Source organism: Sorex araneus, chromosome 5, assembly GCF_027595985.1.
Source record: "Sorex araneus isolate mSorAra2 chromosome 5, mSorAra2.pri, whole genome shotgun sequence".
In the NCBI taxonomy this organism is placed as follows: Eukaryota; Metazoa; Chordata; class Mammalia; order Eulipotyphla; family Soricidae; genus Sorex; species Sorex araneus.
This window is the reverse complement of record NC_073306.1, coordinates 26,795,126-26,809,147: the sequence shown is the minus strand read 5'-3', so window position 1 is coordinate 26,809,147 and position 14,022 is coordinate 26,795,126. Positions and strand designations below refer to the sequence as shown.

The following is a 14,022-nucleotide window of genomic DNA, read 5'->3' as shown; positions in this document are numbered from 1 at the left end:
TGCCTTGCACGTGGCTGACCCGGGTTCGATTCCTAGCATCCCATATGGTCCCCCGAGCACCACTAGGTGTAATTCCTGAGTGCATGATTCAGGAGTAACCCCTGTGCATTGCCACGTGTGACCCAAACCGCAAAAAAAAAAAAAAAACAGAGTGGATGAATTGATTTGAAAAATTAACCCAACATTCTGCTGCCTGCAAGAAACACACTGAACAGGCAGAGCAAACACAGACTCAAAGTGAAAGGATGGAAAACAATCCAAGCAAACAGCTTCCTCAAAAAAAATCAAGAATATCAGACCACATAGACTTCAGACTGAAGAAGGTTACAAGACACAGTGACACAAAAGATGAAACATGTAATTTACCACTGTATCAACGAAAATTGTTAAACTTGTTCTGTTGTAATTCCACTTGTTTTGTATGTTTTCTTTTTAAATTTTTTTATTTTATAAAATAGTTCACAGTATTTGATTATACTTAATATTCAAATACCAATCCCACCACCATTACACCTTCCCACCACCATATTTCAGATGTTTCCATCCCGAACCTCAACCCCTGCCCCAAAGCAAAACCAAAATAATATATTTTGTATTGTTTGTCATGAAAAATGCTTAAAATGCTACAAAAAAAGTTTCCTTAGAGGAAAGAGTGTAAATATTGTTGTATTTCACCCAGGGGCCATTAAGTCCTTCTATATGAGATCACTAACATGTTGTTAAAGGTTGATCCTTGTGTGCATATATATATATATATATATATATATATATACATACTGTCCTATATATATACTACTTAGCAAGACAGCAAATAGTCCTTTAGTAGTTACAAGTTCTGCTTAACTATGATGTACTTGTGTTTGTATTTGAGCTTAATCTCCCTCTCTCCCTCTCTACCACTGTAAAACTCCACTGCAATAGTCCTATCTTATCCAATCCTCCTGAATAAAGACTGCATCGCCCACCTTTAATGTTAGTGCAGGAGGAACAGTGGAATTGAAAAGATGTGCCTGGAGTCAGAGGTTCTTCGTTCTCTTAACCACTTCTTCGACACTCTTGAAGGCGTTCCACGCTGCTCCCTTCCTCCTGTGCAGTTCTGGCACCAAGTTGTTCCTCATGTTGAGTTCTCGACCCAGGTACACATAGCTGCTGCGTTCGGAGATGTTCCTTCCATTGAGAGCAAATGGAGCTTCAGGGACCAGTTCGTTTTTCATGAACATTGTCTTGTTGAGATTCAGTTGCAATCCAACCTTTCCACGCTCCTGGTCGAAGTCGGCCAGCATTTGTGCCACTTGGCTAATGTTTGGTGTTATGAGAACGATGTCATCAGCGAAGCGGAGGTCGTGTAATTGACAACCATCTATCTTCACTCCCATTCCTTCCCATTCCAGTCGTTGCATGATGTTCTCGAGGGTGGCACTGAAGAGTTTCGGTGATATGGTATCACCCGGCCGCACCCCTCTCTTTACATCAATGATCACTTCCTTGTAGAATGGCGAGATCCTGGTGGTGAATTCACAATACAGCTTGCGTAGGATTTTAATATACTGAGTTTGAACGCCCTGTTTGGCCAGGGCTTCAATGACTGCCTCAGTCTCAACAGAATCGAAGGCCTTCTTTAATTCGATGAACGTTAGACAGAGCGGCATCCAAAATCTATGCATGACAGAAAAAAAACCTCACTACATTGAGAATAAGAATTCCAAAATAATTAAAAGAAAGAGATGTTAAGGACATTCATATGAAAAAAAGAAGCAAAATTATCATTATTTGAAGATGACATGATATTATACTTGGAAGATTCTAAAGACTCGACCAAAAACAAACATAGAAAAAAGGATAAACTTGTACAATAAAATAAACAAGGTACAAAATGAACACACATAAATCCACCATTTCTATATGGAAATAAAAAGAATGGAAGAAAGAGAAATTTAAAAACACATATATGTATGTATATATCTACATATGTATGTATATCTCCCATTCACAATTGCACTTCAAAAAATCAAATACCTGAGATGCAACATAACAAGAGAAGAAAGACTTTTATAAAGAAATTACACTTATTTTAAATAATCGTTACTTTAGAGAATATACCTAATATCTAAGGCCAAGTGAGCTACCAGTACTAACTCTAAGAATTGTGCTGAAGTATCCATAATCACTAGAAAACATATACTACATAACACCACAGATGTTCTCCATGATATGTGCCCAAACCAAATGAGAGCCATATTCTTTGTGACCTGAGTGATTCCCATGAGAGAAATATATGGCTCTCTTCATTGTTAAAAAAGAAAACCAGATTACTGAATATTCTACTTCCACATTCATCAGACTATTCCAGAGAACCAAACTTCATAACTCCTCTGACTATCCATCTAACAGAGCTCTAATACATCTTTGCTCCCAAAGAATGCTTCTTAAACACGCAGCCAAATAATAAAATAATTTTATTGCCCAAATTCTAAACAAGCTGAGAAATCATACAAAATTTTTATAGATGTATAGAGTTAAATGAAATCTTTATAAACAATTGTCATAAGATAAAGTTATATTAAGCATTTGAGTAAATTGGCAATCTAATCATGAATTTCAGTTCTGGGTTGATTTATCTGCCCAAATATAAGTAGAAATTGCCTGCCCCCATAGAAACACTCAACTACAAAACTTACTCCATGACTGAATGCTGTTGGGAACACATTTTCTCTATGAGTTGTCTGTTTCCTAGATAGATGGGTAAAAGTCTTAGGAATAAACAGGCTCCATTTATGATCTTTATATGCCATGAAGCATGTGAGAACTATTAAGGAAGTAGAGAGTGTTCAGTGATATTATTATTGAAGACCATAAGAAAAAGCAATTAATTATTCTAATAACAAAAAGGGTTTGTTTGAAACAAATGATAGAAAAAAGGAATCTTTAAACGTGCACTCCTTAACTGGCCTGTTAGCTCAATTGATTAGAGTGTGGTGCTAATAAAAGTGCATTACTCTTGGCAAGACTCAAGTGTCTCATTTGTGCTTCTTCAAATCAAACACCGCAACTGTAACTTTGAAAGACCTTCTTCCTTCATCTGAGGGGAAGCAACTTGGCTTCCCATCAGAGATAATGGGCTGTTGGATTCTATAGTTTGCTGTTTGCATGCTCTTTTTGTTTTCTGATGATGTTTAATATGGTTTCTGAGTATTATTGTATTCATACTATAAAACATATTATAGTATTCATACTATAAAACAGTAAAAATAAGGTGGCTTTAAAAAAAACAGTATGATCATTTCATGCAGGGGTAAAAGTCATCAGTTGTAAATACATCCTTTACTATCAATACTGTCCTCTTTGCCCTCCCCACCAATATTGTTAAACTCTATAAGCAATGGGATTTTCATGTATATCAAGTCTTACATCTGCTTATTTCTCTAGGAATAATTCCTAGCAATATCAAGTTGCTGTACTAGAAACTTAAGGCTTTTTCATAAATTTGTTCAATTGCCTTCCAAATAAATACAGAGGTTTACATGCCCCCTCACCATCATTAATCACCACATTTGTGCTGTAGCAGGAGTAAGAAATAAGTCTCTACTATGTTAAAGCAGTAAAACAAGAGTGGCATTCAGCATTAAAGAAATATTATTTCTTTATAAACTTACTGCAATCCAATGAGCTAGAAACTATTATTAGCACCATTTTATAAACAAACTTAAAGAGTTTAGGATACTGGCTTGAAGTTATGGGGCTGGTGAGTAGATTTTTCTGACTCCTAGGTTATCAGCTTTGGATCACAATTGGTTTTGAAAAAGATTTACAGAGATTACATGAGGCTTAAAGTTACATGAGATATAAGAGGCGTGAGAGGAGAATTCTATTGGGGAATAGTCCCAGCTCCTAAGTGCACTGGAATTGGATATGTTTATCTATTAGTCACTCATTCATTACAGTTAAATTACTGGAACCAGGGAAGACTGACATGGAAGAAAATAGTTCACTTGTAATGTCCAAGATAGACTATTAAAACTTCTCTCTCTTTCAGTTTCATCACAGTACAATAACATTCCCAACTCTCCCACCTACGCATTGGCTATTTGCCAGTGAAAAACCTTCTCAGTCATGATTCATATCCATCCTATTAAAAAAATCAAAGAAAATTCATGGAAGGACAACATTGCATACTTTCCTAGGAGCAAAATCTGGCATGATGCTCTTACACTTAAGAAAATTGAGTTCATCTTTCAGTCATTAAGTAGTCATTATGCTGGTAGTAATTCAATGTGCAAAATCAAACTGATCCCTGCTCTGTGGAGCTCATGAGAAAAGCATGAAACTATGAGAGCAGAGAACAAGTGGGTGGGTGCCAGAAAGTTCACTGCCAAAGGCAGCACCTGCAAAGGCCCTGCAGCCGGGCAGTACAGGCATTGCCAGGAAATTCAAGACCCAATGAGTGAAGTGTAACAAGCAGCAGAAAGGAACTTTGAGGTAAAATAAAACACAAGGGCAGACCCTGCAGGGGAGTAGGGACTAGCACACTGCATTAAGGAGTAGTAGATTCGCTTTAATATCATGGAGAAACCGGGGGAAAGTTTTAAGTAGAGTGTGGAATTTGAGAGTAACATGACCCAGATTTCCATTTAGAAAGTTCTCTCTGGTTCAAGAGTGGAGAAGAAATTCCAGGGGTGACCTATCAGTAAACCAGCAAGCAAGGAAACCAGTTACTAAAGGATGCCTTTGTCCTGCTTCATACTAAGTCAGGACAGATCCCAAGTAAACACTTGATCCCCACTGTCAGCAGATCACTCTCTTCCTCACCCACCTGCTGCTTTGCAGAGATATCCTTCTCTCCTTGCTTGAAATCCCAGAGGATAAAACATGATCACTAAACCCTGTTTTTCTGTAAGCCTTGCTTTATTCCCTCAACTGGGCTCTATATGTGCATAGAGGGAAAAATTTACACATGGTAACACTCCCTTCCCCAGATCTTCTCCTACCTGCCAAAGTGACTTTATCTTTTAAAGAAATGTTTTCCATTACCGAGCCAGGCTATCACTGGATTTATTCACATCTACTCTTAACACTATATAAGTAATCTTCCTAGATCCTACTAAAGAGCAAGTTTGAAAGTTATTCTATCTGGTTCTAAAGTTATTCTGACATGAAGAATGTAATACCATAAAAAAAAGTGGTTCATTTACCAAGGAACTCCACAACAAAACTATGAGCTTGGCATTATAGCATCAGACATACATCCCTTTTCAATTTGCTTTTCCTAAGGCTAAGTGCTAATCTTTATACTTTCATAATTAAATATAATCTTGAAAGGATCAATTCAATTACAGCAGCTCTTAGTTTCTGAGTCTCAGAATAACAATTAGTTCTCTTAACTAAACAAATAATACTTTAGACAAAGTCTTTATTTCATGAAATGCACTTGTTGAACGTGGCCTAAAAATAGAAATAAATGGTTAAATCTATAATAATGTCTTCATTTGTTATGACATCATAGCATAAGCCATTAGAAATCACTAACATATATTTACCTATTATGTTCTGGTTTAAAAAAAGATTTTTTGATATTTGATTTTTTATATTTGCACTTCATTTATTTATCTGCCTTTGGAGGAAGAGATATTCCTCATACCTATTCTCCTGGACCCCAAAGCCTTCCTTTGCATATGGGAGCCCTTTCGTCCTTCTCCCAGTGATTTTGGGTGGGGTTCTAAGGAGCAAACCTCTACATTTTCCACCAAGCCCAAATTCCTTTAGTTAAAGACATATCCCTCTTCTGGGTCGCAAACAAATCTATTTGAAACCAGAGCAGTTTTGTTACCCAAATATTAGTTTCCAATGTGACAGTGCTGAATATTCTCTAAAAGTGAACTGTGTTGGGAAATGCTCAAATGTACTCTGTTGCCCCACCTTGTGGTCACTTCTCAATCTTGCACAGAGTAATCAATTCATAGAGATAAACTTAAATTAAGGAAAAAAATTAAGATGTCAAATAAACCTACCTTTTCTGTTCAAGGAAATAGAAAAAAAATAGTCCCAGTGTGAGGCAAAGGAAATAATTAACAATAACAGAGCAAAAACATGCAAAGGTAAGTGAAACAGAATAAAAAGAACATAAAAGGTCAATGAGTCATAATTTTTTTGATGCAGCTTTTGGTTTTGGGGCCATACCTAGTGACTCTCAGGGGTATTATCAGCCCTGTGCTCAAGGGTTACTCTAGGAAGTGCTTGGGTAAATCATGTACAGACAGAACTCAAAACTCTGCCCTGCCCCATGAAGAGTATGTATTCAGACTGTTGAACTATCTCTCTAGCTACAGAGTTCCTCTTTTTAATATAAAAGATTTGACAAACCTTTAGCTAGGCAAATTGACAAAAAGAAAGAACATTCTGATTCAAAATTCCAAGATGTAGCATCATAGTTGATGCTCATAAACACCAGCAATCAGAAGAGATTACTATAAATAATTATTATACCAATAACTTGGGTCATCTACAAGAAATGGAGGGGCTGGAGCAATAGCATAGCGGGTAAGGCATTTGCCTTGCATGCACCCAACCCAGATTCCATTCCCATCATCCATATAAAGTGATTCCTGAGTGCAAAGCCAGGAGAAACCTCCATGCATCGCTGGATGAAAAGAAAGAAAGAAAGAAAGAAAGAAAGAAAGAAAGAAAGAAAGAAAGAAAGAAAGAAAGAAAGAAAGAAAGAAAGAAAGAAAGAAAGAAAGAAAGAAAGAAAGAAAGAAAGAAAGAAAGAAAGAAAGAGGGAGGGAGGGAGGGAGGGAGGAAGGAAGGAAGGAAGGAAGGAAGGAAGGAAGGAAGGAAGGAAGGAAGGAAGGAAGGAAGGAAGGAAGGAAGGAAGGAAGGAAGGAAGGAAGGGAGGGAGGAAAAATGGAAGGAAAAAGAGAGAAAGAGAGATAGAGAGGGAGGAAGGAAGGAAGGAAGGAAGGAAGGAAGGAAGGAAGGAAGGAAGGAAGGAAGGAAGGAAGGAAGGAAAGAAGAGAGGGAGGGAGGGAGGGAGGGAGGGAGGGAGGAGGAAGGAAGGAGGAAGGAAGGAAGGAAGGAAGGAAGGAAGGAAGGAAGGAAGGAAGGAAGGAAGGAAGAAGAAAGATAGATAAATGGAAAAACTCTGAGAAAAAATATAACAAAACAATTGTTCTCAAATAAGCAAACAAAACATTGGTGAAGCAAATTGAAGTGGATTTAAGTAAGTGAAAAGTATCTTATGGTCATGAGTAGGAATTAATACTGAAAATGCCTACGTTTTAGATTTTATGTAATTACATCAAAAGTTCCAATGGCACATTTCAAACAAAGAAAGAGCAATCTTAAATCACAAATATATGGGTTACAAAAAAATTCAAAGATTGAAGGAATTTTGAGAAATAACAAAGCTAAAGACATTATGTGCCTTGATTTTAAACTATAGCACAAAGCAATCACAACAATATGTTATTGGCATTTAAAAAATAGAAAAGCAGGCACATAAGCCATTAGGAAAGATTAGAGAGATTGTAAATAAATCTGTATATGTTTACTCAAATTAAATTTTTGCAAAAGTCATCAAGAATCTATAAGAGGGAAAGATTGTATCTTCAACAGTGTGGAGAAAATGGATATCTACATGCAAAAGAGTAAAACTGGAAACTTATCTTACACCAGGCACATAAATCAACCCCCCAAATTGAATATTTAAAAGAGTATCTGAAGCCATGTATTTTTGGAAGAAAACATAGGAGGAAATCTTTATCTGTCTTAATGTAAGATGTTTTCTTAGTACTTTCTTGAATTTGATATGAAAAAAAAATTTAAAACCCACAAAAAATTAGCAATCTACACTGCATAAAACAAAATTTCTGTATATCAAGTGAAATAACAATAATATGTGCAGTCTCATGGATGGGAACATATTTGCAAATATGTGCTATGGGGTGAGTGTCTAGGCTTTTCTCGCCCAGACGGACTGTAGAATGGAGGTGCTAGAAGTTGTCTTATTCTTCTCCCTTGTGGCCGTATCTTAAACTGCACAATCTGAAAACTAAAGTGGAGGAAGGAAGAGAGGGTTACTAATATTCTTTTCTGTTCCCTGTATTACTGTCATCCCGTTGTTCATCAATTTACTCAAGTGGGTGCCAGTAATGTCTCCATTCGTCCCAGCCCTGAGATTTTAGCAGCCTCTCCTTACCTGTCTTTCCCAGTGATTGGAGGCTTCCTTCAGGGTCGGGGAATGAGACCCGTCATTGTTGCTGTTTTGGGCATATTGAATACACCAGGGGTAGTTTGCCAGGCTCTGCCATGTGAGCAGGATACTCTCGGTAGCTTGCCAGTCTCTCCAAGAGGCATGCATATTTATTTCCCTCTATGATTATCATCAATAATAACAATAACAATAGTTAAAACCCTGTTTGGGGCTGAAGGATGAGTCCAGGCACTGCAGCACCAGCCCTGCATTCCCCAGTAAGACCCTGGGCCCGCACAGTCCAGCAGCGCTGCTGGAGCTGGCCCCTCTCAGAGACACGCTCCCCCTAACCGGCTCTGCTCTCTGTTTCTTTGGCGAAGCGACAGGAACCAAACCCAGGGCAGCACGGTGAGCAGCATCACCTCCGAGACCGAGCTCTGTCCCTCGGGGAGACCCACCCTCAGTGCTCAGGGGTGAACCCTGCTCTGTGCTCGAGAGCAAGCACCGCAGTGCTCACGAAAGGGGCTTCTGTGGTTTGGGACAGCCACGGCCACACGCGAAAGCCAGTGCCTTACCGCCGCCCGCTGCCATTCCAGGGCCGCCCCGCAAGCACAGTGTGAGATGCCCAGGGGCGGAGGACAGGCTCCGCACGCAGAGGCCCGGGTCCGATCCCCAGAATCTCAGGGCTCCAGAGCACTGCCGGGACCGATCCCCAAGCACCGGCCAGGAGGAGCCCCTGAGCACTGCCAAATGTGGCCCAAATAGGCAAAACTTTGTACCAAGAAGCTAATTTAATGACCCACCTTCCTGGCAGTAGCAATCAGCAAGAAATCTGGGAGCCCAGTGACAGCGTGGGAAGTGCAGACGCCGCGTCACCTGACTTGAGGCTTCTCAGAGGCCCCAAACCCAGTGGCCAGCACGTCCCTCGGGCTGGCTATACAGGTTCCCCCGACCCGGAACTCAACCACAGATGCCTGCCAGACTGCAGACAAGCTGCTGACCAGATCACGGGGGCACGCGAGACACGCATCACTCCTACCAAAAAGGTAATCTATGAACAGGATATTGGACAGGGTTGGGGCCTGGGGGCCATGCCCACGGTGCTCAGGGCTGAATCCTGGCTCTGCAGTCAGGGATCACTCCTGGCAGGCTTGGAGGACCCTATGGAATGCCAGGGATGGAACCCAGGTCGGCTGCATGCGAGGTAGGTGCCCTCCCCGCGTCCTACTCCTGCCCACAGTACATAGTTTTATATCAAGCCCTGTTATAGCAGACCTCTACTATGCATACAGAGAGCAGAATAATCAAAAGTGCAGACCACACTCCAGCAAAAGCAACGACCTGCATCTCCTTGGGAACATCCTTAACTGGAGGCTCAGGCAAGTGCCCCTGAGTGATTTTCCGGGTTCACCTTTTTAAAAAGGGTGTTTTGCAACCTGAACTGAACAGCGTGTACCTCAAGCCTAAAGGTTATACTAATCAACCCACTTGCTTTAAAAACCCATTTGCTTTTCTGTTAATGGGCAAAAAACAAACAGATTCTTTTCATGAAGACATACTAGCCGAAATAATAACAAAGTTTCTCTTTTCCTTCTTGTAGCTAGATTTAGTCTTGTACAAAACTAAATTCTGAGCAACAGGAAATAGAAGTGATGGGCAGAGTAGTAGTTTTCAGCAGTGAGGCAGATGACACAAACGCAGCAAGGTAAAAGGACTTGAGGTCTCAAACCGTTGTGAAGCACCACAGCCGTTCTGTTCTTTCCAGCTCTGGACTTTAACAGAGAATTCTTTTTCTCCTGCTTAAACGACTTTAAACACGATAGCCCATTACAGCCACACTTAATCTTAAATTGTCCCACTGAACTATCCCAGCATGGGACGACTGAGCAGGAGTCCAGTCTTGTGTTACCACTCCATGTCCAGGGTGATTCCGTCCATCCTGGGATCCTACCAGGACCTCTGGAGAATGTTTCACCTCCTGATAGAACATGCCTGTGGTCATGTTCTGATCTCATCCCCCTCCCCCCCAACACCTGAAAGACACTTCTCTCCAACATGTAGAAGAGGAAAGAGGAGATGGAGCAATGGGAATGGCCTTGCTACACGGGCCCTATGATGAGTGGAGACCCCTAAAGGAATCAGAGCATATGCAGCAAGAGGTCATGTGTTTATCCACCCTACAGAGCATTTCCCAGCAGCTCTGAGCCCGGCCCAGCACCAAATCCTTTCTGAGCTCCAAACAGTGCTCCTTCTCACATGCCAATCCCGCCCCTGTTTGCCCTGTCCTGGGAGGCCAAGGGCTGCTACAGCTGTGGGAGTCTGAGCAATGGTCTTCCGCATCTGAGGCAGGGGGTCCTGGAGAACCCTGAGGCTAGAGGGGTCCTCCCTCCCCAGGACCACATTCTCAGCAAAGCTAGGTCCTCACAGCCCAGCCCAGGGGACTGGAGTTAGGTTGCAGTTTCAGGCCCTCCCCAGCCCCACCGCCCTGGGAAGGACCAGGAAGAGCTGGTGGAGGCCCAGATCACTCAGGAGTCACAGCCAGAGGAGGGGCCCAGGTAGGAGGGGGTTGGGGGGCTGACTGCAGTGTCTTCTGTAATTCAGTCTCTCACTTCTGCTTCTGTCCCCCCCCCCCCATATCTGGGTCTCTGTGCTCAATTCTCTCTACCTTAACCTCCTACATAACAGCCCCTTCCTGAGTAGACAGACCACCAAAGTGTTGACCCCCAACATGCCCCAGTGGGGAGCAAGGCAGAGACCCAAGGGGAGAGGAAGCTCCAGGCAGTAGCCTTCAAAGCATCCACTTCAACCACAGCTGTTTTGCATGGCTGTTTTTTAAGTTGCCAGATAACTGTGTCACCTACACTCTGTTACCTACAACAGTGCCAGCTTCCTCATTCTCACCAAATCCCCATTTTTCAGGCCTGTCTTGCTGCTGCTTTTCATACCCCATTGCCCATTCAGTCTGGAGACCCTGACCCCAGCCCAACCTACCCCAGCTGTTCCAGGACCCTGCTTGCTGTCCTGACCACAGTCAGCAGCACATCCTTTGTCACTGTGCCTGGGGAACCCATGTGTCTCAGCCCTCTCACCCCTCTGCCCAACACAGCATCTCTTGGGTAGCACCCACTTTAACGGAGTGATTGGAGAGGCCCTGCAGTGAAAGTTCCCCCCAGGTTCTCACCCCGAGGGTTCCAATATGAAAGAGAGGCATCCCCCAAGTTAACAGGCACACTCAGGGAGGTGAATGTGGGGCACGCTGGGCATGTAGACATGTCTTGGGATCAAGGGACAAGAAGGTTTCTCAGGATGGCTGTGGGGCACAAGACAGAGACCTGGGAATGAGGGGGGAGAGCTTATCCTTCTGGGAACAGCTCACTCCCTGGAAAGCAGCAAAGATGCGTGCAGAAATATTTTGACCCAATTCAGGGCCACAGAAGCACAAGGACCTCCACAGCCAGGACAGAAGGTGGCCAGGGACAAGCAGGTCACTGGATACTGGACAGTCAGTCATTCACATCATGTGGATGGGGGTTCAGGAGTAGCAGGCTGAAAACAACAGCATCTGGAATAGAAAGTACAACGAAGGAGCCTCTGAAGGGACTGATATTTGGGGTGGTCAGAAGACAAGTCCAGTAGGCTGGGATATTAGCTCGGGATTCTGAGCATATCTCTAGCTTCCAGAATCTTCCATGAGGATACAGCCTAAAGCCTAAGGGAGACCACAGCCTTCCAGTGTCCAGAGGGAGAAGCTCGGTCTTCCTTTGTTGTGAGGTGCATGGAAGGCAAAAGTGGGTGTAGGATCCTCCTAATAGTCAGTTTCTCAGTGACTGGCTGGAGTCACATTTGCTCACGTGCTCCATTGGTGTACCTTTTCCTGTAACCTGGCTTATGTGGGGCAAGTCCATGGACTTTCTGGGCACTGCTAAGCCCAGAACATTCCCTGGTCCTTCTGACTCTGCCAACAGTCTCAGACCATATGTCTCTCAGCGACACTGCTGCCAGAGCCAGAACCTTCTATCTACATCGAGGGTGCAGGGGAGACACGGCTGCCTCAGGAATACAGGCGCTCCCATCTTATTTCCCTCTCCTCTGCTTGATCCCTGGGCCTGGATGTGGGACAAAACATAGGCGGGAAAGTTCCCAAAAAATGAAGCTGCTGCTGAGTGACCCCACGGGCCAGAGAGGATTCTAGGGTCTTCTGAGGGGACACTCAGGATCCTCTCAGCTGGAGAGCAACATCCCTGGTCCTTCTTCTATAGCCTCTGAGCTGGTGGTTCCCCTCTAGGATCTGTCAGCCAAGGTCCCATGACCCACTAGTTAGGTAGTAACTTACACAGGATCAAAGATACCCATATCCTCTAATTCAGGCATGTCTAACACACACTCATACATAGGCTCACAGATTTACACACTCACACATTCTCACACACTCACACATTCTCAAACTCTCACATGCTCACAGACTCACACTCACACACATTGTTATACACATAATCACAGACTCACATACTTTTACACTCTCACAAAGACTCTCACACACCCACAGACCTGCTCACAGACTCACACACACACATTCTCACACAGAAACTTACACACTCACACACAGTAACATACATGCTCACAGACTCACACTCTCACTCACATATTCACACTCTCACACATGCTCACAGGTTCACACGCACACACATTCTCACACAGAGACTTACACACTTACACTCACAAACATGCACTCTCACTTACATACTCACACTCTCACACACATGCTCACAGATTCACACACTCACTCTCATACTCATTCACACGTTCATGCACACACTTTCTTTCTCCAACCCCTGCACACAGTCAACCCCATAAAAGCTGGTCTCTCTACCACTGTGTCCCAACACTCACTCATGCCCTCATAGTCTCCCACCTCCACAAGTCACACGTGAGACAAAGTCTGTCCTCATGAACCCAAATTCCTCTGATAGAAAACACCAATTCTCCTGACACCAAAGAGAAGCAGGCCCCAGCCCCTTCACCTTCTTTGTTGTGAAAAGCAACAGGACTTACCCAGAGAGATGGTCCCACAAATCCTTTGGACCCCCTTCATGATACCTTCAGAGATTCCCCTGGAACTCTCATTATTCCCTGTCAGATCTGACCCTCATTCCACATGTAAGTGGGCTTGTATCATCAAGCCCTGGTAGAAACTTTCATATTATGAGCAAGTCACAAGGCTGTTATATCTCTGCTTTTTTCTGACATCTTCCCTGTCTGCAGGAAGTGGGGTGGGATTCAGGTGTAGGGGGAGTCCCAAGCAGTGTTCAGTTTATCTGGGGCCCCCGCCAGTGATTCTAGGGCCAGTTGTTCAAAGCAACCACTGCCACATGTGGTGTTGCTTAGGCTCTGCAGTGCAGGGAGTATCCAGGTCTCCCCTTGTGGTGCTGAAGGTCTCCGGGGTCATGGCTGGCAATGCTTCGGGGCCCTCACAGCCATGCGTGGTGACATTTGGGGTGTGGGTGCATGCCAGCCACATGCCACTGTGGCTATGCAGTCTCCCTGCCCCTCACCCCTCTAAGGTGGCTTTAAGATCAAACTCAGACGTGCCCCTTCCCTGTATATCCAACCACCTCTCCAGTGGCCTTTGTGGACTGTGGACAGGCCAACAGCATGTGCTCTTCACCAGTTTTAATGACACCCTGGGCACCAAATTCTCGTCCATTTTCTGGGCTGGCGCTACACAGACACACCCCCTCACAGCCTCTCCTCCACATCAGGTGTAGTTTCTAATTCACTGTGAGCTGGAGTATGAATCGAAAAGTTGTAGTACTAGATGATGCAGTCAGGCCCTGTGT

At 43.3% G+C, this 14,022-nt stretch overlaps 1 protein-coding gene across 1 annotated transcript in view; it reads right to left on the bottom strand.

Annotated features, from left to right (window-relative positions):
• The window catches only part of LOC101539945 (putative selection and upkeep of intraepithelial T-cells protein 1 homolog), a 64,914-nt gene extending 53,779 nt beyond the window's left edge, over positions 1 to 11,135 (bottom strand). Inside the window, exon 1 of the mRNA XM_055138393.1 lies at positions 11,057 to 11,135. Within this exon, the coding sequence (XP_054994368.1) occupies positions 11,057 to 11,135 (79 nt within the window). The remainder of the gene's footprint in view (positions 1 to 11,056) is intronic.
• Positions 11,136 to 14,022: the final 2,887 nt, after the last annotated feature.